This window comes from Gekko japonicus, unplaced genomic scaffold (genome assembly GCF_001447785.1).
Source record: "Gekko japonicus isolate JY-2015 unplaced genomic scaffold, Gekko_japonicus_V1.1 scaffold357, whole genome shotgun sequence".
Classification (NCBI taxonomy): domain Eukaryota; kingdom Metazoa; phylum Chordata; class Lepidosauria; order Squamata; family Gekkonidae; genus Gekko; species Gekko japonicus.
Genome location: NW_015175366.1, coordinates 868,977 through 894,004, shown reverse-complemented (window position 1 = coordinate 894,004; position 25,028 = coordinate 868,977). Strand labels below are relative to the sequence as shown.

The 25,028-nt window shown below is 41.4% G+C and overlaps 1 protein-coding gene across 1 annotated transcript in view; it reads right to left on the bottom strand.

Moving 5' to 3' along the window:
- The window catches only part of YES1 (YES proto-oncogene 1, Src family tyrosine kinase), a 53,235-nt gene that overhangs the window by 19,963 nt on the left and 8,244 nt on the right, over positions 1-25,028 (bottom strand). Inside the window, exons 2-3 of the mRNA XM_015425466.1 lie at positions 8,436-8,702; positions 218-317 (exon numbers count right to left, since the gene is read on the bottom strand). Coding sequence (XP_015280952.1) covers positions 218-317; positions 8,436-8,694 — 359 coding nt within the window. The 5' untranslated portion in view covers positions 8,695-8,702. The remainder of the gene's footprint in view (positions 1-217; positions 318-8,435; positions 8,703-25,028) is intronic.

The following is a 25,028-nucleotide window of genomic DNA, read 5'->3' as shown; positions in this document are numbered from 1 at the left end:
CTTCATATGCCGTGCTGTTTCCCACTCACCCAATTTAGAGAAATCCTCCTGGAACTTATCACAATCTGCCTTGGTCTTAACCATCCTGAATAATCTGGTGAACTTGGTCACTCTAATGCTTACCCAATTCTATTCCACTACTGAAAGAGCAGTGCACACATAATGCATACAGAAGAATCTAACTAGTTTAGTCCCATAGTTGGGCAAGAAGACTTACGTGTTGTTTATTATTTGGAACCGTTCACCCTTCTTGAATGAAAGGTCATCTGTTGTTCTGGCTTCATAATCATATAAGGCCACGAAAACAGTAACACCACCTTAGGAAAAGCAAAGATCTGACAATTATATTGAAATATTATCTTAAATATATCAGATATACAAATCAAATACACATGAAGTACAAAAAAAGGCAATTCATTCATTTCCTCTGAAACCAAGCTAAATGCTTTTTTCAGAATTGGTACAATCTAGTTTCTGAATCTAAACTAAAATTTCATCAGACCTAGTTTTTAGTTTTCTTCTTAAATAGGAGGAATTTTTATAAATATTTCCAAACTAAAATAGTCTGATTTTCTTCTCACTTTAAAGAATAAAATTTGGGCCAGTCACTACAGGAGTCTGCCACAGTGTGTAAGGGCTGTTTTTCAAACTAAACACAAGTTTCTATTATGGGTTGACGACATGACATGGCTGAAAACATAAGGTGAATATGTTCCTAACACACTTGAATTGTAAAGTGTCCTAGATGCATGCTTCCTGTGCGTGTCTGGATATTCCAACCCATTTCAGACATTACAACACACACACACCCCCAAATTAACACTTGAAAGGAACCATTCTTTGTGTGGCGTGAGCACATCAGTTAAAGACTGTTTGCTGCAACAGGGTTGTTCACATGTTATGCTTCAAAGACATGAGATCTAACTACTGAAATATGAACTGGGGGGTTCTGTCCCATTATCCTTAATGCTAATACTTTTTAATGTTTCAAGGTAACTACAAACAACAGCAGAAGTTTGGATGACTAATATTTATTTAAATAGTCACAAGTGCAGGGATAATATGATGCTATAACTCATATTGTCTTTGTCCAGATTGCATGACACATATCATGACTTTTTCCCCATTGTGATGTAGTGAGACTGCATCCTTCCACCCTGCCCATCAGGCATACTCGTCCAGTCTCTGAGTCTAACAGAAGTCCACGTTTGGGTGTGAAATTTAAACAGGCTGAATACATACATGTCTGAACAGTGCAAGCAATTTGGCAGATTTGGTCTGGGAAATTAATTCTGCTGCTCAGGTTTAGGCACTGGTTTATTCTCTGTGTATATATATATTTAACTCAAACCTTATCTGTATGCATGGTTTTCTGTTGGTATCAGTGGTAGGATAGATGAGCTAGTTTTTGAGGAGAGAGTGTAATTTTGTCCTCTACTGCAGGTGGGGGGGGGGGAATCTGGCAGAATGTCATCTGATTTTGGTCCTTTCACCAGATAATTACTCAAGTATTATGTCTGTACAAGCATATACTGTGTGTTACACCTGTCTAATGTTGTGTAACCCTAATATTTAGAAATAAAAATAAATACAATTTAATTTTGAACATATGCATCTGTTTCTATAGTGTCATAGAATGAACCCAATCTTTACCAGAAGAAACCTTCTTAGCTCAGTCTGGAAAGATAAAAACTCCTAATTCAGGGGTAGGTAAACCTGGCATGCAGTTGGCCATTTTGCTCATCAGACAGGGATGTTTCTACTCACAAGTGTGTTTAACTAAGTACAATCCTTGTTTCTCTCCCATCCACTATTTTGTTTGCTAACATGCCAATATCTTCAACTTCCATAAAGGTTGCAGCCAGATCGCCCTCACCCTTGTTCTAATACAAGAAGACACATTCAGTAGTCTTCTATTGTTCTGTGGCTCAGCACATTCGTCTACTATGCCAAAATGCTATATGCTTCCTTACATTCTTTACCAAGTTATACAAAATCCTATCCTTGAATTATATCCACTGGGCAGGACAGAATCACTTCTTAAACCTCCTTTCCAGCACACTGGAAAGAAATGACATTTGTTAGCAAAAGAATACTGCTAATGTAAGACACGGAGCTGCGGTGGCTCAAGTGGTTAAGACGCTGAACTGCAGGCTGTGGAAGGTCAGTAGTTCAGCAGTTAGAGATCCGGGTGCCGCATGATGGAGTGAGCTCCCATCTCTAGTTCCAGCTCCTGCCAACCTAGCAGTTCGAAAGCAAGAAATTGCAAGTAGATAAATAGGTACCACTTCAGTGGGAAGGTAACAGCGTTCCGTGCGCCTTGGTGTTTAGTCATGCCGGCCACATGACCACGGAAACGTCTTCGGACAGCGCTAGCTCTTTAGCTTTGAAACAGAGATGAGCACCGCAACCCTAGAGTCGGATTCGACTGGCTTTCGAGCAAGGGAACCTTTACCTTTACCTTTAATGTAAGACAGCTACATTCTGACAGCACAATACAGCATGCTAGTGGGAACTCTGAAGTTCTCTTTGCAATTTAGGTCCCATTTCCTACCAGATATTAGTAATTTCACTGTAGTGTGTGATAAGTTCTCTTGCAATTTATATTCCCTCTACCCCACCCCCCGCAGATATTAGTAATTTCACTGTAGTGTGAGCTGCTACATCCTATAAGAACCTTTAGTCAAGCCTGATCTCTCCTTATATATAATTGTGAAGAGGGGTGGCACCTTCTGAACATTCCATACGATCCTAAATCAGTTGGCTCCATGATGTGTCACTCAGAAGCTGTCCCTAACCACTGGCTGCGTTGCCTGAGTCTCGCCTCCAACATTCTAAACAGTTTGCTGTTCCTCCCCCCCCCCATAGCCAGTCGGAACACAGAAGTCATTTGCATATGTGGCCTGATTGGCCTTTGCCTCTAACATTCTATACAGTTTGCTGTTGGGAGTCACTGAATGTGTCCTGAGGTAAAATACATATCCCAATCTTCCCTTAAACGGTCACTGGAGTTGCCAATCTCCCTGTGGGGCCTGGAGATCTTCCAGAAATCACTGTGTTTCCCAGCCACAGCACATCATTTCCCCTACAGAAAATTTCCCAGCTATTACAACTGATCTCCAGATGACCAAGATCAGTTCTCCTGGAGACAATGGCTGCTTTGGGCAGTGGACTCTATGGCATTATACCCTGCTGAGGTCCCTTCCCACCCCAAACCCTGTCCTCCCCAGACTGTACCCCTCAAATCTACAGGTATTTCTCAACCCAGACTTGGCAACTGTGTAACTGGCTATGGAACCACTTTCCAGACCCTTGGAACCCAGAAGACATGGCATAGGAGGAGCTGCTTTTCTACCTTAGCTGCCACTGCATAGCCCCAAATTAACATAAGCCAACCCCCGAGTGGCAGCTGGAGATCTCCAGTTATTACAACTGATGTCCAGATGACCATGATCAGTTCTCCTGGAGACAATGGCTGCTTTGGCCAGTGGACTCTATGGCATTATATCCTGCTGAGGTCCTTCCCCACCCCTTCCCTCCCCAGGTTCTACCCCTCAAATCTCCACCTATTTCCCAATCCAGAGTTGGCAACCCTATAACTGGCTACGGAACTGCTTTCCAGACCCTTGGAACCCAGAAGACATGGCATAGGAGGAGGTGGTTTTCTACCTTATCTGCCACTACATAACCCCAAATCATACCAAGTCAGGGGTGGAAGGAACCATACCTGTTACCATGAGGCTGTCCTCCCATACTACCCACAGGGCAGCAAAATGACTTGAGACAGCCCTGTCTTATAGCTAACCAGAAGGAAATAATCAGGGCTTGCCTCCCTCTATTTTCCCCCTCCCTGTGCCGCCCCACCAGCCACAGCCCGGACACTCACCTGGCGCTTCTTTCTAGAGCTCATTGTATTCCTTCCCACAACGGGCCTTACTCCTAGTTTATTCATAATACACATTTTATACTGAGAGCAACTTCTGAAAACTAAGCAAATCTATCAACAAAATTAACAAAACCTTAATTTCGGAATGTTTAAAGTCTTAATGTGTCACTATTAATTATACAGAAATTTGTATTAGATTATCAGTATAACTACTGATCCCTCTTGGACACACACCTTAATATGATGAGGGGGGGGGTTTGTAAGTCCCAGTGAAGCTGAAAGAACTATCATAAGGAGTTTAGCCTCTTGAAAGAGTCAAGTCACTCAAGTGGAATGATCACAGCCAAGACACCACACTAACATGCATCTGTCCCTTCTGGGATCAACAGCCACATCAGCAGAAGGACAGTTTTAATGGTGATGGGGGTGGAGGAGTACTTGAAGGGTTACTTCCTGGCAGTAGCAGAAGGTGACACTGGCAGAGGATCTATCATAGACAACAGAAGTGCCCCTTCAGCTAACCCTGGTTAGTACTGTGCAGAAGGCAGAAGATGGTAAATCACTTCGGATCAGCTCATACATTGAAAAATCCTATGCTGAGAACACTGGTTGGATGGCAGTCAATAAGCTACTGGAGAAGAGCAGAGGACAGGTACAAGTAGCGCTATTCTTTTTTTTTTTTGCCCCCCAAAGGGGATTTTTTTTAATTTGTATTTCTAAAATAACTACATAACTATAACGAAAGATGGGGAAGGGAAAAACTACAGACTAAGGGAGACAGAGAAAAAGGCACTAAAAGCCCAAGTGTAGAAGGTTACATATGCTTATAGATACAAAGTTGTAACTCTTATCAATTAACTTCTGACATGAGGAGTTTCCTTGTTCATTGCTTCAAGTTAAAATCCAGCTTATCTGTCTAGACAGAGAATAGCTCCAAAGCTAATTAAGAAGTATAAAGACCTTAAAAGACATTGACATCTCCCACTGCGCTTCCCCTCCCTCCCCACAAACACGACGTTGTAGAGCATAGATTCACTCAATCGATACAGTCATCTCAATTTGTCCTCTTCCTTCTCTGTTGATTCTTCTTTCATAAACAGCTTTAGTGAAACAGGCTCTATCCAGTTAGTACCACTTTCCTTTTCCAGGGCTTTCACTCGCTTGTTATGGTACAAGAGTCCAATCGCTTTTTAATCTGCTTGCCACCATCCAATACATGCTATACACAGTCTCAATTTTGTCTATAAATCAAGGTTCGCTGCTTCTTATTCTAGACACTGTCCCTTTAAAAGACATGCCACATTTAGAGCCGTTCCTGTTGAATATCCCACTTTAGCCAGCAGATGGCTCCCGATTCTATGCTGTAGGAAGAGTCTATGGTTAGGTCACCTGACCTACCCCTCCGTTTTTCTTCTTCCTGGGAGAAGCTTGCGTCCCACCTCCCTCACTGTTTCCATCGCCATCTTGGAGGGTTGTTTACATTTACCGACTGAAGTTGCCAAAGTCTCAAAGGTCTGTAAACGCTTTTATTAGGAGATTTCTCTGATCTAGTCCTTCTACTGTAATCCATTGCCACTGTTAGCTCAGTCCCCCACCATCCCGCTTCGTTCATTCGCTTGAGAGGGTAGGCTGTTCCCTCCCTCTTCCCACTTTAGTTTGTGGGGGCTTCGCAACAGGGCTCCGATGTCTCGCTTTAACTTAAACTCACTCATCCGTCTTCAAAAACGATCCAGCAGGTCTCCCTGGGATCTCACTAGGCAGAATAAAATTGCCAAACCTTCATACGCTTGTCTCGGTGGTTGCTTCGAGTCCAATACTGGAAATCAGGGCAGGACCTTCGGGGCAGAGAGCAGCCCCCCTGTGCCGGCTGTTGGCCATAGGGCTCTCCAAAGCCCCCTGGTTAGGAGTCCATTGCCTATGGACTCCATGGGGGAGCGCGCATAATCGCGCTCCCTCCTAATCCCCGATTCATGGCACACGTCTCTCGGAGGAGCCGAGAGACGCAGCCATCATTGAGGCGCCAAAAACCGGAAGCCTCGAGTAGCGCTATTCTTAATGACACAAATGGATTAAAGCTAAAAGGACGTTCAGTTGTTTTTCTGAATGGATGCAAAAGGAAAGTCCAAAGCTGTTTGACAGATATACTAGCAGCATGGGGCATGACATGTATGAATCAAAGTAAGCTTGAAATTGCAAAATTAGAAACAGAATGTTTAAACATTGCAATCCTGGAAGCAAGTAAACTGAAGTGAACAGGCTCTGGATATTTTCAATCAGAAACTTACAAAGTGCTTTACTTGGAAAATGATGAACAGAAGAAACAGAGTTTGTCTAATAGTTTCAGGCAACCAAACAAAGACTGTTGCCATACAAGGAATGAAAAGTTCCTTGTTCAAGCTGGATGCAGAAAAGGAAGAGGGACTAGAGATCATATTGCAAATTTATCTTAGTTACTGGAGCATATGACAGAATTTCAAAAGACAATCAGTTTGTGTTTCATAGATTACAGCAAAGCTTTTGACCATGTGGATCACGAAAAGCCATGGTTGGTTTTACAAGAAATAGGTGAGTCATAACATCTGATTGTTTTGATGTTTTGACCTATACTATAACAATTTGAGATATGCATATGACACCACAATATTGGCATAAAATAGTGAAGAAATGACTACTGATGAAGGTTAAAGCAGAAAGTACCAGAGCAGAATTATAGAAGTAAAAGTTTTCTATCCTTTGGCTCCATCATCAACCAAAAGGGAGACCACTACCAAGAAATCAGAAGGAGATTGAGACTGGGAAGGGCAGCCATGAAGGAACTAGAAAAGATCCTTAAGTGTTAAGGATGTCACTGGCATCCAATAATTCATACTATCATATTCCCTGTTACTATGGATGGGTGTGAAAGTTGGACAGTGAAGAAAGTTGATTCATTTGAAATGTGGTGTTGGAGAAGTTTTACAGATACCATAGACTGCCAAAAAGATAAAGAAGTGGGTTGTAGATGAGATCAAGCCTGAACTCTCCCCTGGAGCTAAAATGACTAAACTGAGGCTATCATCCTTTGGTCATGTTATGAGAATACAAGAGTAACTTGCAAAGACAATAATGCTAAGAAAAATGGAAGGAGGCAAGAAAAGAGATGGATTGACTTAATGAAGGAAGCCACGGCCCTCATTTTGCAAGAACTGAGCAAGGCCATTAACAAAAGGTCATTTTGGAGGACATTAATTCATAGGGTCACCATTGGTGGAAGCAACTTGACGGCACTTCTCTCTCTCTCTCTCTCTCTCTCACTCTCTCTCTCTCTCTCTCACACACACACACACACACACACAGAGTTACAGCATCCAAACACACTGATTTTAAGTATCTCTGACATGGCATCTTATGCTTATAAATAATCCTATAAGAGCCCTGACCTGGATAGCCCAGGAAAGCCTGATCTTGTCAGATCTCAGAAGCTAAGCAGGGCCAACCCTGGCAAGTATTTGGGTGGGAGACCTCCGTAGCTAGTTACAGGGTTGCCAACTCTGGGTTGGGAAATACCTGTAGATCTGAGGGGTAGAGCCTGGGGAAGGCAGGGTTTTGGGTGCGGAGGGACCTCAGCAGAGTATAATTCCATAGAGTCCATTGCCCAAAGTAGCCATTCTCTCCAGGAGAACTGATCTTGGAGCTCTCCAGGTGCTGCCTGGAGGCTGGCAATACTAAGGGGAAGACCAGACCTATACATTTGAGGGGTAGAGCCTGGGGAGGGCAGGGTTTGGGATGCGGAGGGACTTCAGCAGGGTATAATGCCATAGAGTCCACTGCCCAAATTAGCCATTGTAATAGCTGGGAAGTTTTCTGTAGGGGAAATGATGTGCTGTGGCTGGGGAACACGGTGATTTCTGGGAGATCTCCAGGCCCCTCACGGAGATTCGCAACTCCGGTGACCGTTTAAGGGAAGATTGGGATATGTATTTTGGCAACTCCAGTGACTGTTTAAGGGAAAATTGGGATATGTATTTTACCTCAGGACACATTCAATGACTCCCAACAGCCACAACAAACTGTTTAGAATGTTAGAGGCAAAGGCCAATCAGGCCGCGTATGCAAATGACCTCTGTGTTCTGACTGGCTATTGGGGGGAGAGGAACAGCAAACTGTTTAGAATATTGGAGGCGAGACTCAGGCAACACAGCCAGTGGATAGGGACAACTTCTGAGTGACAGATCAGGGAGCTTACTGATTTGGGAGAGTGTGGAATGTTCAGGAGAGTCCATGACCAACGCAGAATTATTATATAGAGAGATTCAAACACACCAGTTTAAAACAACTGGCAATTAAATGATGACTACTGACTCATTTATTTCTCTTCATTTCTATATAAGTAATAAAGCTTGCACTACTTTTACTACCGTTAATAAAAATATTTTGTTATTTGAAAAGCAACATTAGATATTCTATTTTCAAAACATGCTCTCAATAATGTTTTCCCCTGTCAGTACAAAATATCAAGTACAAGGTTGTTAACTAATTAAGTACCATTTATATTTGAAATAAAGCTCACCTGTTAAAGGATATGGACATGGCACAGATGAAAACGAGGAAGATGCTCCTCCAAAAGGCGTCATACCAGATGGCCCACCAAAAGGAGTTACAGAATGGCTGTTAAAATTAACTGATGATCCCTTTACTGCAGGTGACTGGTTGACTTGAGTTGAATCTGATCCATAATGGCCGACGTGGGGGGCAGTGGGTTCTGGCGTATTCTCAGTTCTATATTTCATAGCAGGACTTTTATCTTCCTTACTTTTAATGCACCCCATGGTCTTTTCTGTAGAAAAAAGGCAGCTATCACTTTGAGTCAGTATTTAAATAAGGTATAATTTCTCCAGTCATTACACATGCATATGGAATAAACTGATAATCTAATTTTAATCAGATAAAACTAACTTTCAAACCTCCTTTCAAAGTCTTCTGCCTACTGAATTTTTTAAAAAATTTTTATTAAAAGAGGTCAAGTATACATAAACAAGATTGCTGTTTGAACAATAATACAAACTGTCAGTGCAGATACATATTTCACAATGCCACCTATTAATTTGTCAGCAGGAACATCTTATAACCAAATCCTTGTCACTTTCTTGTGATATTCCAATTGTTCTACTATTTCTACAATACTGACGTATAATAAATCCAGATATATTTTAGAAGGATCCCAATATTAACTTATGAGAGTGCTCAGACCATTCAAAAAATAAATAGATAAATAAATACAATTTCTCAAAGATGAATCCATTCTGCATAACTAGTATTTGCTGGTAATACATCGTTTTCTGTAAAATATGTTATAAGAGGACACCATTTTCGAATGAATCTGGAATGGGACCTTGCATACCCTTGTGTGTGGGACTCATATTTATCTGCTACTTTGTCCATCACAAAGTGGTCCCAACATTTATTTCTCCACTGCCTACTGAATTATAGTACGTGCATTCAACAGGTCAAATGCATCATAACTTTTAAAGAACAACAACAAAAAAATCCTTACAATTGAATTGGTAAAATCTTAATGGTCATTCACTATGGTTATTTCTAATTAATTCAAGGGACTTCCAAGCAGAAAGGTCTGTATCTATCCAGTAGTGGATATTGCAATTTAGTTTATTTATGGATACTGCTGTTGAACAGAAGTTAATGGGAAAACAACTCAATAGATTCCCAATCAAGCCTACTAATGAACTGAAGACAACATACTGGAAAAAAAAATACAGCACGGAACAAAATGAGTCAATTTTTAAATTTATAAGACATAAGTGCCATTTTAAAATATAGCATTCACAAGAGTTTAGTCTAGAGCAGCGGTTCTCAACCTGTGGGTCCTTTGGGGGCCGAACGACCCTTTCACAGGGGTCGCCTAAGACCATCTGAAAACACAAATTTTCAATGGTCTTAGGATAGGGCTCACTATGCTTTAGTTATGTTCAATTTTTAAAAAATGAAAATACATCCTGCATATCAGATATTTACATTACGATTCATAACAGTAGCAAAATTACAGTTATGAAGTAGCAACGAAAATAATTTTATGGTTGGGGGTCACCACAACATAAGGAACTGTATTAAAGGGTCGTGGCATTAGGAAGGTTCAGAACCACTAGTCTAGAGGATCACATTTACCTTTATTACCGTCTATAACATGATATGCTACACTGTATTTCTAGAGACTCTTTACAGGACAAATAAACCACTATTGGTACAGTCTATTACAGCAGTTAGCTATTGCATTTCACTTCTAAATGGTTGTAAACTGACACACACTGTTGTTGCTAAAAATGCGAAACTGAGAAGTTTGAGTCCAGAAGCACCTTTAAGACCAACAAAGTTTTATTTAAAGTATAAGCTTTTGTATGCACACACCCTTCTTCAGATACAATACAAATTTCATCAGGACACAGATGGGAGTTTGCTCATTTTCTAGACAACCCCTTGGAGACAGCATGGTGATGGGTTGAAAAGCAGGCAGGAGATCCATGGCCCACGTTTTCTATATAATGTAGTCTATCTTGCTAGGCTTTAGTCCCATTTCCATATCTATTATAGATTTTGCTGCTTGTTTTGGACTGAATTTGCTAAAGCTTTGAGAATTTAAGACCTGCACTGCAGAAACTCTATTCAGTAAGTGTATTTAGGAAGTTAGCTTTATTATTTTTGTGTGCTTGAACACTTCACTGAAACTATATATATTCACTGGAACTATATATATTCACTGGAACGATATTGTTGTAAAAATCTTTTTCTTTTGTATCTTTCTAACAAAGCTTATTTTGCCTTATGATGTGTTGCTGTGAGTTCATTGGTCAGAGTAAATTTGGCTACGTTATCAATAGAGAGGCTTGCACCAGTGTCTCATGTTCCAGACAGGGGAACAATTATCCCCAACCAAGGCGGGTCAACCTTGACAGTTGTTTGCATATTATAAACGTGAATATGCAAGGACTTCCAGTGAAAAACAGCAGCAGTCATTCACTTAACACTGGAGGAAAAAAGCCATTTCTCTGCCAGGCCGTTCTTAAAGGTAAACACTCCTTCTGCTTCCAAACAAAATATCAACACAAGATTCTTGCTTGTAGATATATTTATAGTCCACAATTCAAATAAAACAGTCAAAGATGTACCGGTTACACAAACTTTTTGGTAATCCTTTCTCAAGACTGGACTTATATTGAAGCCTAACCTACCTACAAACTCAATTTCCAGCGCTGAAGGCCAAAGCGCCTCACTGTAGAGATTGACACTGCATAACAACCCTGTGAGGTAGGTTAGGCTGTGACTAGTCTGACATCACCCACTCAGCTTCCACAGCAAGAACCTGGGTCTGGCAGACCCTGCTCTGAAGTACTAACTGCTACACAACACTGGCTGTCCTAGTTGAGAGCCAGTTTGGAGTAGTGGTTAAGAGCGTGGACTCTAATCAGGGAGAACCAGGTTTGATTCCCCACTTCTCCACATGCAGCTTCTGGTGTGACCTTGGGTCAGTCATAAGTTCTATCAGAGCTGTTCTCTCAAAAGCAGTTCTCAAGAGAGCTCTCTCAGCCCCACCTACCTCACAGGGTGTCTGTTGTGGGGAGGAGAAGGGAAAGCGATCGTAAGCCACTCTGAGACTCCTTCAGGTAGTGAAGGGCAGTGTAGAAATCCAATCTCTTCTTTTTCTTCTTCTTCTAGAGGGGCTGCTGGAGGTAAACAGGAGCATGCAGCCAGGGCTAGTTAAGTCATGCCAGTCAGGTGTCATCAAGTCACCCGGAGGGCGCTGATGGATTTGGGTCCCAGCTGGAGGGAGGAGGTAGAAGCCTTTAATGGTTGATTGGCCCAAGCAATAGGGGGTAGAGCATGTAAAAGATGTGAATGCCTATTTAAACCCTCTGAGCCTCAGTCCAAGGAAGAGATTTGGGTGGGGGGGAGGTTGCTGTTGTCATCATCATCAGAATTGGCATAGAGAAAGAGTTGGAAAAGACAAAAAGGAAGCACCCTAGCAGGAGAAGGATGATTGGGCTGAGGACAACTCCCTCCCCTTCATATCTGAGGTCTGAAGGACCTGTAGGCCCATACTCCACCTCCTGCTGGGTACCAGGAAGAGAATCCAACTGCTGGGCTTAGCTCCTCCCTTCTCCACTCCAGTACACTGCTTGGCTGTGCCAAGCCACCTGGTTGCCCTTCCCTGTGGTAGTCCAGCACAGCCCAAACATCTTCATGTGAAGTACACACACACACACACACACACACACACACAAAACCTTTATTGGCATGAAAGCACAAAACATCATGGAAATATGGGAAAATACTAAGATGCACCAGTCACTTACACTTGGCTATTCAAGCCTCGTCTTCTGATTGCATAATATAAAAGTTTTGCAACAGCCACCATTATTTCGCAATTAGAATTAAACAGAAGAAAGTGAACAATTGAGTCATCAGAGTGCCAGATCTTACCCTCTAGAAATGGAGTAATAAAACGAGATCAAATATCCCTATAGAGGGGGCAATGAAGTATGATGTGTGTAGTGGATTCTATATCTTTTAGAGAGCAAGGACAAAGTCTGTCTACATATGGTATCTGGTGGTACCTCCCTAAAAGCACCTCTGATGGCAGAACGACCATTGGTTACACACCGTGAAGGGTCCTTCTCCTCTGAGGCTTGGAGGACATCTTGTGGGTGATTCCCATCCATCACTTAGGGAGGCAGGACTAATTTCAATTACTTCCTGTTTCCTGTAGTGGGAGTCACCCTAGGCTCAGTTCTGGTGCTCCAAAAGCAATACACTAACTTAACCACTGTAAAAAAGAGAACTTGAACATCAACAACAAGAGTATAGCCAAATCACAAACATTGGAACAGGAAGAAAAAGTTGAGTCCTCTCTCTCTCATGTAATCTTATTATTATTTTTAAATAGAGTGTGAAAGAACAGCATAGTAGATAGAGGAAATGACGACCCAGGAGGGCCAAGTTTAAAATAATTAAAAAGAACCATTTAAGAGCCTCTTACTTAAACAAAATAATCATTTATAATCTCAGGAGATCCCTTACTTCACTGCGCTTTCAAAGCACTGCTTTCGGAGATGCTAACTGGTCACTATAAAAAAACTCTAGCAGACCAACGTATCTGTATATGCAGGCAGTCAGTGGAAGACCATTCTCACTATATCCTGTCCTTTATACGGAGAACCCAGGGCCAAAATTTTAGCAAAGATATTGACAGCCCTATACCCCCTGTCTGATTATGACAAGATAGCCTTTATGCTCTCAGATGAGGAGTCCTTCATCTTCGCAAGACTGGCTCGCTTTGCCTTGGCCGCTAGAAAGATTAGAGCAAAGAAATTAAACAGTACCATTGCAACCAAGTGAGAGATTTTAAAAGGTCTTATCAGTTTTAATTATTAGAGGCCAAGATAGTCTTAACAGGTAATTTATACGTTAGTAGAGGTTGAATTTTTTAATTATTATTTTTATATGTTAATGTATAAACTTTCTGAGACTGTTTTGATAATGTGAAGGCCTATGGCCACATACAATAAAATGATTCTAATCAATCATACAGGATAAAAAGAAAGACTGAAAATTTACGAAGTCATATTTTTCTGAATACAACAAATTGTCCTAAACAGCATGGGTGCAGCAGGAAGTTGATGTTCCACTGCCAAAATCCAGGTGTGCTGGTAAACTTAGCATGAAATTATCATTGATTCAATGAAGATGACTGCTTGGCCACAAGTTATGTGAGGCAATACAGTGATTTACAGATTCAGACTGGCAGATTCAGGGCGAGGATTTTTATTTTTTTAAGGCAGAGAAAAGGCATCTTGCACAATTTTTTTTTTTAATTAAGAAGTTCTCTTTGGCAAATTTTCAAACTTCTATGGCCCAAGTAGTGATAAAATAAGTAAAACCTCAACAGTAAAACCAAATTAATATTGTTTGTTCAGGAGAAAGAATAGTTAAAAATGTGGAATTAAAATTTGCCTTTAAGAATTCTTTCACAGCTTTATAAGCTCTAGAACAAATTCACTACATACATATCAATTTGGAACTTGTGATACACTATTGTGCAATGTTTGGCATAAGCTATGCCTCAGGGGAAGAAAAAGACAAGGCAATAATGTTTACTCTGACCGCTTCTTCAACTATGAGTTATTATATTTTAAATTGGATGGCTTTTACTTGCCTTCTGTTCTCAGCAAGCCAAGGATGCTACCTGATACTATCTATACCCTGTGCCTAGAGTCAGCAAAGCATTCTACAAAAGGATGCTGCTGAAAAGGCCTTATGATTGTGACATAAGAGATCTCCCCCTCCTGTTTTTAAAGACCCAGCCTAATCAAGAGTTCTAGAAAACTTGAATGTTTGCACACTGAGTTGTGTTATTTCAACTAGTCTTAATAAAACCTATTATATACTATTGACCAAGCAACTGCCTACTTTTGTCTTCTTTCTGTATAAAACCATAGGAGTTGCACATATTCCAGACATACTTACAAACAGAAAAGAGCCTCATACATACATACCCCACAGCCCAGCACTCATATTTTATTTCACACTAAAAGGGAACCTACTTCCTTCTCAGCTCTGAATATGTGAGGGGGCAGGCAAAGGTGTCATCTTTATATATTCCTGCTCTACAGCAGCTGCTGAAAAAATAAGGTATAATCCAGCATAAATCACACAATTTTAAATCACACTAATTTCAGTGCATAACTCTAAGGGTGAGCAATCACCCCTTTTAAGTTCAGACCTATTGGACTCCCCAAAATTTCCTAATACCGGTAAAGTATTCGGATCTGGGATTTTTCAGATATCCCAAATAATTTTATGTCCAATAGACCCAAGAAGAAGAAAAAATGAGGGAGGAAAAAAGCAGCAGCAAAGCCACAAAAAACAGTGGGAGCTACCACCTCTCAGCTGTTTTGGGTTCTCTTGTGCAGTCCCTTTAAACAGGACTGCACAATAGAGCCCGAGCTGAGCCAACAGGGAGATGGCTCCCCACTGGCTCAGCTGTTTTGGGCTTTCTTGTGCAGTCCCTTTAAATGGGACTGCACAACAGAGCCCAAGCTAAGCCAGCAGGGAGCCGGCTCAGCTATTTTGGGGGCTGTCTTCTGCAGTCCCTTTAAATGTGCTGTTTAAAGGGACTGCAGAAGAAAGCCCAAAAAACATCTGAGCAGAGGGAGAAATCTGTTCCAGCTGCTCAGCTATTTTTCGGGCATTGCAAATCTTCCCAGTAAGTCTTGAATATATCAGGGATTTTTTCGTGGGTTTTTTCCAGTTTTCTCAAAAAATCCCAGATACCTTTTCGATGGCAAAATATAACCCAAAAATAGCAATAAGGTATTTTTGAGGTATATTTTCAGCTCAGGTAGATTGGAATGCACACCCCCAACTCAAGTCTGCCACTGATTTTCAGCAAATATGATTCTGTGCATTTTTTACTCAGAAATAAGTCACAGTGATTCAAATGAATAAACACACATATACTTGTAGTGAAGCAGTGCTTCTTTGGCTACATTAAGACCATAATATTCTATTAAAAAGCACGATAGTTTACACCAAAGCAATTCTGACATGGTATAAGAAAAATCAATCTTGGATAACTTAATACCATATAGACTGCTGTCACCTTTGATGACTGACAACCTTTTTCACTCAAACAGATTGCCTACCACCCTTCACAACCTCTCTCACAGAGGTACAAGGTGCCTACCACCCTCCACAACCTCTCTCCCACAGGTACAAGGTTACAGGTAGATCAGGCAGTCACATGTCTACTAGCCGCCTTTAATAATTGTCTCTCACTCAGACATTGAACAGAGCTTTTGAGGCTGGGGACTCAAACACAGTTTCATTCACACGCTGCCACCATTTATTCATATCCTAACATATATAGATCGAGATCTTAGTTTTGTGTGTGTTTTTCCATGAGACAACCAGCAACAGGGTTAATCGAACAAGGAGTTAGCTTTTATTTATGGTTTGAAAATAATACTGAAGAAAGTCAAGTAAAGGTTATAGAGGCCCCGGTCACACGGGCAGGAAACTGCGGGGGAGAAGCGTGGCTGTTTGCCCTGGGGCAAACTACTGCGCAGTTACGCGATCAGACCTCCTGTGGAGGTCCTGTGGAGGTACCGTGGAGGTTCCATGGCAAGGGAGAGGTGCCAATCACAGGACAAGCCGGTGCGCGATGAAGAAGCGCGCGCCGCGGCAAACTGTTTTGTTTTTGTGTGTACATGACAAATGCGCATGCTCCGTTGGGTGCGCGTGCGCATCCACAGAGACTTGGACAAAAAAACCACACCTTATTTGCAAGGGGACATGGGCGGGCGCCGGATGCCACCAGAAACGCGATCAGACGCCCGCCCTTGCCCCGCAGTTTCCGGAAACTAGTACCTCCGAGGTACTAGTTTTTTGCCACGCAGTTTCGGCTGGAAGCCTCGGTTGAGCCACGGGAGTGCTACGCTTCCCAGATGTGCTGGTGAGATCGCGCCTGGAAACTCCGCCTGTTTTCCGTCTCACTTGTGTGGCTTCTGTTCCGTGTAACCGCAGCCAAAGTTTATTTTCAGTTGCACTTTTGAACTGTTTTCCCTATTTCAGCATTTGGGATCCTTTGTTACAAACTGACTCTTTTCAGTCAGCTTTAAGCAGCTCATCTCCACAGCTTCACTCAGCCAGACTCGCTCCCCACTCCCAAACTGCTGTCTTCACCTCGCTTAACTGCTGTTTTCAACTGTCTCTCTCACTAACATGCCATCTGCTCTTAGGGAGAGGCAGAATCTAACCTAATCATCACAACGAGCTAAAGTTTGTTTTTTTAATTATTATTGAAGAAAACCAGTGGAGACCTGTTAAGGAGCAGGGCAGGGGGAAGGGGCAGGAGAGAAAGAGAAAAAAAAGTAATTTATCCCCTTTCCATCCTTATCTCCTGTTTCGTCACTTTAACCATCAGTCACTTCAACCAGCCAGTTTGGTGTAGTGGTTAAGTGCGCGGACTCTAATCTGGGAGAACCGGGTTTGATTCCCCACTCCTCCACTTGCACCTGGCTGGATGACCTTGGGCAAGCCATAACTCTGGCACAGCTGTTCTTGAAAAAGAGCAGTTTCTGTCAAGAGTTCTCTCAGCCCCACCTACCTCACTGGGTGTCTGTTGTGGGGAGGGGAAGGGAAAGGAGTTTGTAAGCCGCTCTGAGACACCTTTGGGTAGTGAAGGGCGGGGTATAAATCTAATCTCTTCTTCTTCATCATCATCATTTCTGCATCCTCCACTCACCCAACAGCAGCCCCACAGAACACCTCCATCTCAACCCCCCTTTACCTCCTTCCCTCTTTATCTTCTATGCTTGGACCTGGGGGATGAAGTGACCAGACACTGAAATACACTGCCAGGTTTCTTGTGTCTTCGAACCCTGGATGGCATCATTCAATGACCTGTCACCTTTAATCCCACAGCCCAAAGGGATAAAGTAAGCAGGGGATGAGATGGACTTTTGCTTACACAATAATGTGGGGGCAGAGGAGGACTGAGAATGCTGACAGACCCAGCAGGCACAGTGGCTGTGAGTAGAATGCCACAAGAACTCTGGACATGCTTAAGACCTTCTTAGAGTCCCCAGGCCGCATGTTTGACACCCCTGCCCTAGAGCTTTCAACAGGAGGACAAGCATCACTACACTCCTAGTAGAATTTGGCAGCCAGTAAGAAGCAGGAACCTGTACTGGCTGAAACATAATTTCTTGTTAGTGTCTCCCTTCCAGCTTAAGGGTCATACATACATGACCTGACAATTTGGAGGGGAGTGAAACTCGGGAATTGTTTCAATTCTGCTTTTTTGTGCAAAGGTATGTCCTTCTACCTTGCCTAATACCTCTCCCAACCCTTAATTTTTCACTCCCTACATCTACATAAGGTAAACTGAGGCAACAAGAGCTATGTTTACTTTCAGTACATGAAGGAAAATAAATAAGATTAGTTACAAAAACTGCTTTAAAATGCACAACAAAGTCGTATAAATGATTACATATACATTTGTTTTAAAAAGTGAACTGGTCAATTTGGAACCATTTTCAGACAGCTGGAACTTTATGCCAACATTAGCCAACAGTGTCTTTTTGCAAATTCTTTTACAGTCAAGCAAAGTTAAATCAATTTGGCACTTGATCTGCTAGCTAACGGTCTCCTTAAAGCATGAGTCCTATTCACCAAGTTGAATTGCTTCATTAAGGGGCAGTTGGCTGGCATTGAGAAGACTGGGTTGACTGACAATGAGCTTCAGTCACAAAGAAGTTTCAGGAAGGTTTTCTAAAACTCAAAAGTGGTTCTCTCAATAGATGAAGATAACTGAAGAGGACTGGAAATAAAAAATGTTTCCGGGAGAGGTTGAAGGTTCTATGCCCTTTTGACTTAAGCTACAATTTAAAAACAAAACAAGATTTTGTTTATCTGTGAATATAATTACCAATTAAATATTTTCAGTGGTTCCCTTTCTTCTTCTTTTACCACACTGCATAAGTTATTTTTACAATACCAAATTAGAGCTGATTCTTTACAATAGAATTTGTAGAATAATAAGATATGGATGCCCAACAAATTGTGTATATTTCTATCATAAATGCTGGACAAAAAACAATCAGGCAATGCACATTTGCAGTTGTAATCATGCATCTATGGCTCTATATTAGTCTAACATTATCATTTCTCCCAGCTAATCCTAATGATTTCAATTTCACTGGCACATGAGGTTGTTTAACCAATGTCAGTGGTAACACCAACAGACTGTACAGCAACAATATGCTGAATTTCTAGCAAATATTTTCAGCTATACAATTCTTCCAAAATAAATGCATTCATGTTAAATATGATGTAAGAATTTGGAACTGGGTGGTAAACTCAGAATTAGAAACTGCTCAGAGTGCCTTGGTGATAAAAAGTGTCAGTTCTCCCCAGCATAACTATGGGAACAACAATTAAAGAACAAATTTTTATTTATTTATTATTTTCATTTGTATCCCGGCTTGCCGGGCACGCTGGCTCAAGGCGGCTAATAGAGTTAAAATAATGTAAACAAAAACATTTAAGTGTTCATTTGTAATAGCATACGTCCATTTCTGAAGTCAAGTCACTGAATTTGTCCAATAAATTTTAAAAACGATCTCTGACTCAAGTACTAAGGAGTCTATATAGGAACCACATTATTTTTTTCACATGCTTGAAATCATGTAATGAAAAGATATCCAACAACTAGGTCATCTTTAAAGTGCTTTGTTAACCACTTAACCAAGTGCGTCAAACAAAGAATCCAGACTCTACCCAGGCAGCTAGAATTTTATTAGTGCTTCTAATGCACGTATTGGGGGCTGCGGTGGCTCAGAGATTAAGACGTTGAACTGCATACCGGAAGGTCGGTAGTACAGCAGTTCAATACCTGAGTGCAGCATGACGGAGTGAGCTCCCGTCTGTAGCCCCAGCTCCTGCCAACCTAGCAGTTCGAAAGCAAGAAACTGCAAGTAGATAAATAGGTACCGCTTTGGTGGGAAGGTATCAGCTTCCATTCACCTTGGCATTTAGTCATGCCAGCCACATGACCATGGAAACATCTTTGGACAGCACTGGCTCTTCAGCTTGGAAACGGAGATGAGCACCGCCCCCTAGAGTCAGATTCGACTGGCTTTCGAGCAAGGGAAAGCTTTACCTATACTTAATGCACGTATTGAGGTATTCTTCTTTTAGAAGGGATTCTGCACTGTGTGAATTGTCCCTGCCAACCTCAATCCTGCCCCATCAGTACTATTAATCCCCCAAAAGTGCCGGATTCTTTATCACAAAACTATGTGACCTGTTTAGGTTCAGTTACATAATCCAGCACATGTACATCCATATGTAACTGGTGTAGATGTCTCACCTACACAATCAGTATGTTTTTCCCCATGTAGATTATGCATACAGCTAGTACATGTTTAGGGATGCATGGGCCATAAATGCGTGACATTCAATACAAAGTGTCTGTGTGTGGGAAGGAGTGTGCAAGTCCAATAACCACATTCCATAACATGTACAAGTTGGATCAGCCACATAAGCTAGACACACTAGCAGACTAAGTATGAACGTTTACAGTTGGTAGTACAATTATAAAGGGTGAATGTATGTAAAGGCAAAGGAATTATGATTGGCATTTCCATTTTTAGAGTTTTGTAATTTTCCCCTCTATCTTCAAAGGAAAATCATTCTGCTTTCATGACAAACCATAGTTTGCCAGTATGACCAAACCCAAAATACATGGTTTGTTCTCATCTCTCCAGCCCAAGATTATAGTTTGGAGGGAAAGAAACCATGATCTGTAATTAATAATAATAAACTGCATTTTGCCATGAATGTGGAAGCACTTAATTATCAAGCGGCATGTGAAGAGACACAAAATGGAGACAGGGAAGCATGTGAGCAAGGATTTCTCACATTCACGCAAATAACGTGTTATATTTGAACCATGTCTTTATTTATTTGCTTAGAATTCTGTTTATATTTCATTCATTTTCTAGCTAAATGTTCCATGATTTTTCTTCAATAGAAATAAGCAGAAATATTCCAAGTATTATTCTGTCCTAGGGTGTCAGTTATAGCTATTTTTATAATTCCTAGGAAAACACAAACCTATAATTTAATGGGAATCTGCGGAAACAAACTAAAGAACATGTAGCACAGTCAAAACAGTTTTTATAGAATAAATCTACCCCCCCCCCAAAAAAAAGATTACTTCCCCAACCAAGCACAAACATCTCTGAAATGACAAATGTGTCAGCCACCACCTGGTAAACCATTTCCCACATTTCTGACAAACCAAGGAAACCTTATTCTATAAAGATGTGTATGAATAAGTAATTGTGAACTGTTCTGTTCAATTTACGTCTACCACAGACCAGCGTTACTGACAGATAAAGGATATTTAAGAATTAATTTTGGAAAACGTGACAAAGAATTTAATTCAGAGAATACTCCATTATATCTACAGGATGCTTTGATCTGAACAAAAAACTTCTAGCTTAATAAGAATTTTAAGTTTTATAACAAAAAAATTAAAATGTACTTAATATGCATTTCTCTATAGATTACTGAAACAAAAACAGCCTTTATTTCTGATTTATAAACAAGCAGCAGCATAGCATACAACACAATAATATATGTATTTTAAAAATTAAGAAAACCGGAACAAAATGTGCCTGCTCCAGGGAGTGACAGAAACAAAGCCCACCATTATCTAATTTCCTTTGTCACATACAGCAGAAACAAGAACATATAGCCAGATTCAATTCTGATTTTTTGTGTGGTTAATATAACGTCTCTATTCTCCAACCATATCCTATAATAAAAGAAATCTTATTTCCCTGACAGTCTGTGCTTTGACAAGTCTGAATGGTAGAGGTGAGAACTACTAAAGAAAAAATCCTGAAAAACCTTTCACTTGTGGCTCAAGAGAATTCTCCTGGCCCCTTCAGGACTTGCTGTAAAACCTATCTAGTCACTCATTTGCATGAAGTAATTCTTGTGAAAAGGATGTTATTATTATTTCATTGCTTCCAAACATCTTTGTAAAAGTTCCCCTGCAATCATAAAGTGTTGGATCTAAAATCTGCAAGTGAAGCTCTGCTTATACAATGAAAATTTCCCATCTCTCACTTTCTGCTGTAGGCCATGTTCCCCCAAAGTTTCTGATAAGACTTCTGCTCATACAAGGGCACCTTTGGATCCAAGCCACTGGCCTAATTCAGATATTACATGAATCCATGGTTTGATTAAACTAGGGTTAGTTAGAGTATGTTGAACCGGAACCTGATATAATGGTTTGAAGTTTTTATTAAGAGCAGTTATTTTTAACTATTGTTTTGTGAGAACTTGTAAGAACTAAGACATCCCAATTTGAAAGGAAACAGGCAGTTCGTGCATACATACATTATACAGACATCCTATATCAATCTACTCTTAGGCCCATCACTGCCACTACGCAGTGCCAGACTTCAAAGCACCTGAGCATAAGCAGTAAAAGAACCCCTCTGCTGCCACTGTGATTGCAAAGAAACCACCCAGGCAATAACTCACCTCTTGTGCCAAAGACTGCACTATCACCTAACTGGTCAGTCTCAGGGTAGTTCATGATTGGGCACAATCCTATTAGCAATGATATGTATATTCAGCTGGATGAGTGGGAGGAGTTTGAACTGCCTCCTAAGCAGACAGCACAGCTCCTAAGAGGACTGGAGGAAGGGAAAAACCTCAAGGAAGAAACTGGGACTCACCTGGAACCCACAATCCTATACTCAAGTATGCACTCCACAGACATTTGAGGATCCCCACTTCTGCTGTATCCAGGAAGACATGCTGTTTGACAGAGATTGCCTCTCTAGGCCAAGGTGGAGGGACACTATGCTAGTCCAGTTGAAGGCAAGCTCAAAATAGTCATCACTACTCTGTCTTTCTTTCTTTTCTGCTCTCTCCAGTCCATACATGGAATGTGCCACAGGTCTCAATTCCTCTAGGGCAGTGATGGAAATATAATAGAGCTGCATAGGAAGTAAAAAACAATACTGAACATCTTCCCAACCATAGCTTCTCCTGCCTGAAAACAAAACAAAAAAAAACAAAACGGTCCTGCTATCAAGCTTGCTCCCCTTTTCCTTTGACTTCATTTCTTCCTGAATTATATTTGTTACCTACGAAACCCAAAATGGGATTTAAAACAATGCAAAGTGCTAAACGACCACTCTCTCCTGTGCAGGTGAAATTCAGAGGGCTTCTAAAGAGGAAGAGCAAAAATAAAGTTGGCTTCCCTCTTATCCACAGATTGAGGCACAAGCGACTGGCTAGAGAGGAAGGAGAGGAGACAGTCTGGAAGGTGAAGGGGATGATGCAGCAGAGCTTCCCAGAACACATCCCAGCACACAGGCCTCCACTTTCCCTGCAACACCAGCAGTATGCAACAGCATACAATCCGTGTGGCACCTAAAATATCCTGTGCAACAATCTGGTACTCAACCTAACTTAAGATGACCAGCACCCCTGCCAGTCAGAGAGTCTAGCAATGGATCAGAAAGAAAATAATTTTTTTCTGATCACCACCAAGAAAAAGTTCCATCAGTTACTGTTAATTCCCTTTACAGTTCCCTGTTCCAATACTTAGTTTGCATATCCGAACATTTGAAGGTCTATGTTATTATTCCCATGGAATAGTTGTTCTAAAAGTCTTGCACCACCTGATACAAGTAGTTGATTCATGAAAAAATGTTTCTGCAGTTATCTGCACATAACTGTTTCTACTTTGAATGCAAAACTCCAAAATTTGCCACTTTTTTGCATGCCTTCTGCTAAACAAGGTCATTCTCAAAACTTTTAAATTCACCCTGACCTAGATAGCCCAGGCAAGCCCAGTCCCATCAGAAGCTAAGCAGGGCCCCCAGAAGGGCCCCCCAGAAATCAACCATGACTCCCAGGCCGTGCACAACCGTGCACAAACACAACACACACACACAAATATATTTTAAAAAATCAAAACTTTTAAATTCTTTTGTTCAAGGCTGTTCTGGCTGATATTAATAGAGACACAGAGGGTTTTTTTTTTTTAAAGGAAAATTATTTAAAATTGTAGTGTGAGTTCTAATCTTTCACACACATACAGCTTTAGGTAACCGACACATAACAATGATGCCAAGAGGATCTATCCTGATGACAATCCTCTCTGGCAGACACCCACAAAATGTGGAGCACTATAGAGGACAGAAAGCCACACATGCTGCAAGCCAAACAGTGCAAGTGGTTCATCAGAGATATGGGTATAAACACTTTTTTTTGCAACACTATTCCAATGTGGTTTCTGCTCCACGCATTAGTACCAATGTTTAAAATATACAGCCGATGCCAATGGACAGCTTCAGCATTCCATGGAATTTTACAGACACATCCCTATCTCAAAAAAAAAAGAGTCTTGTACAAAGGAACTCCTCTAATGCTTTCCCTGAACACTAACAGCAAAGAGAAGCACACATGAGCAAACTGTTAGATTGTGGATTCATTTGAAGGGAAACCAGTGGCTTCCTCCTTGCTCACATCAGTCCACAGCCTGAAGGACATGGATTTAGTTCAGATACCTGAATATACACCTTTAAGCACACATTCTCTGAGCCCAAATGCATCAACAAAGGATTTGTTAAACAATGAAAATAAAAGCACAGTTTCATGGACTCTGTGTGGAGAGGGGAAAATGTGACCTCTCCTGAGCCAAATCCCTTCACCCTCCCAATTCTTTATACTACAAAAGGAGGATGGACTGTGACTAGCAACAGAAAGGTATCCCTTTCATACTTAGTTGATTTTAATTTCTCCCAGCATACGAATTATCCAATATGCTGTAGTTTCTATACATAAACTGTGAAGTTGCTTAAATTCAGTGTATGTTATAATCAGAGGTCATTTCGGGGGGGAACGCGGGGGAACGCAGTTCCCCCGGGTGACGTGCAGGGGGGTGGGGCACACGACGAAGCCCCGCCCCTTCTTCCGGCTGCCCCCTTCTTCCAGCCTCATTCTGTTGCAGAAGGAGGAAGAAGCAGGAGGGTAAGTTGGTGTCCTCCCCCTCTGCCTGGCCGAGGCCACTCCACGTGGCCTCCGCAAGGACTCCCAGCCCCATCCAGGAGCTTCCCCGAGGTAGCTGTGTTAGTCTGTTGCTGCAAAATAGTCCAAGAGTTCAAATAGCACCTTTAAGACTAACCTTTAAGCCTAAGACTGAGTGGTGGATGTGGCCTTATGACACACTTCCGGTGATGGCAGGGGGTGTGGCATATGCTAATGAGTTATGCTGATGAGTTCCCCTAGCTCTTTTTCTACGAAACGACCCCTGGTTATAATACAAACAGCTCTTTGAAAATGGATCAAGCAACTACTAGTGTCCCAAAGGTTAGTAAGTAAGAAAAGTGGATCCATTCAGCCACCCACATGGCAGAATAGATGGGTACGCCCCTGTTTGCCATTCTGATGATCCACTTCATTGGGAAAGGAACACTAAAGGGGATCTTTGCAGCAGTAACTGTAAAGAAGACACACGGCAGGATGTGGAGTTAGAATCCAACAACTGAAGGAATTT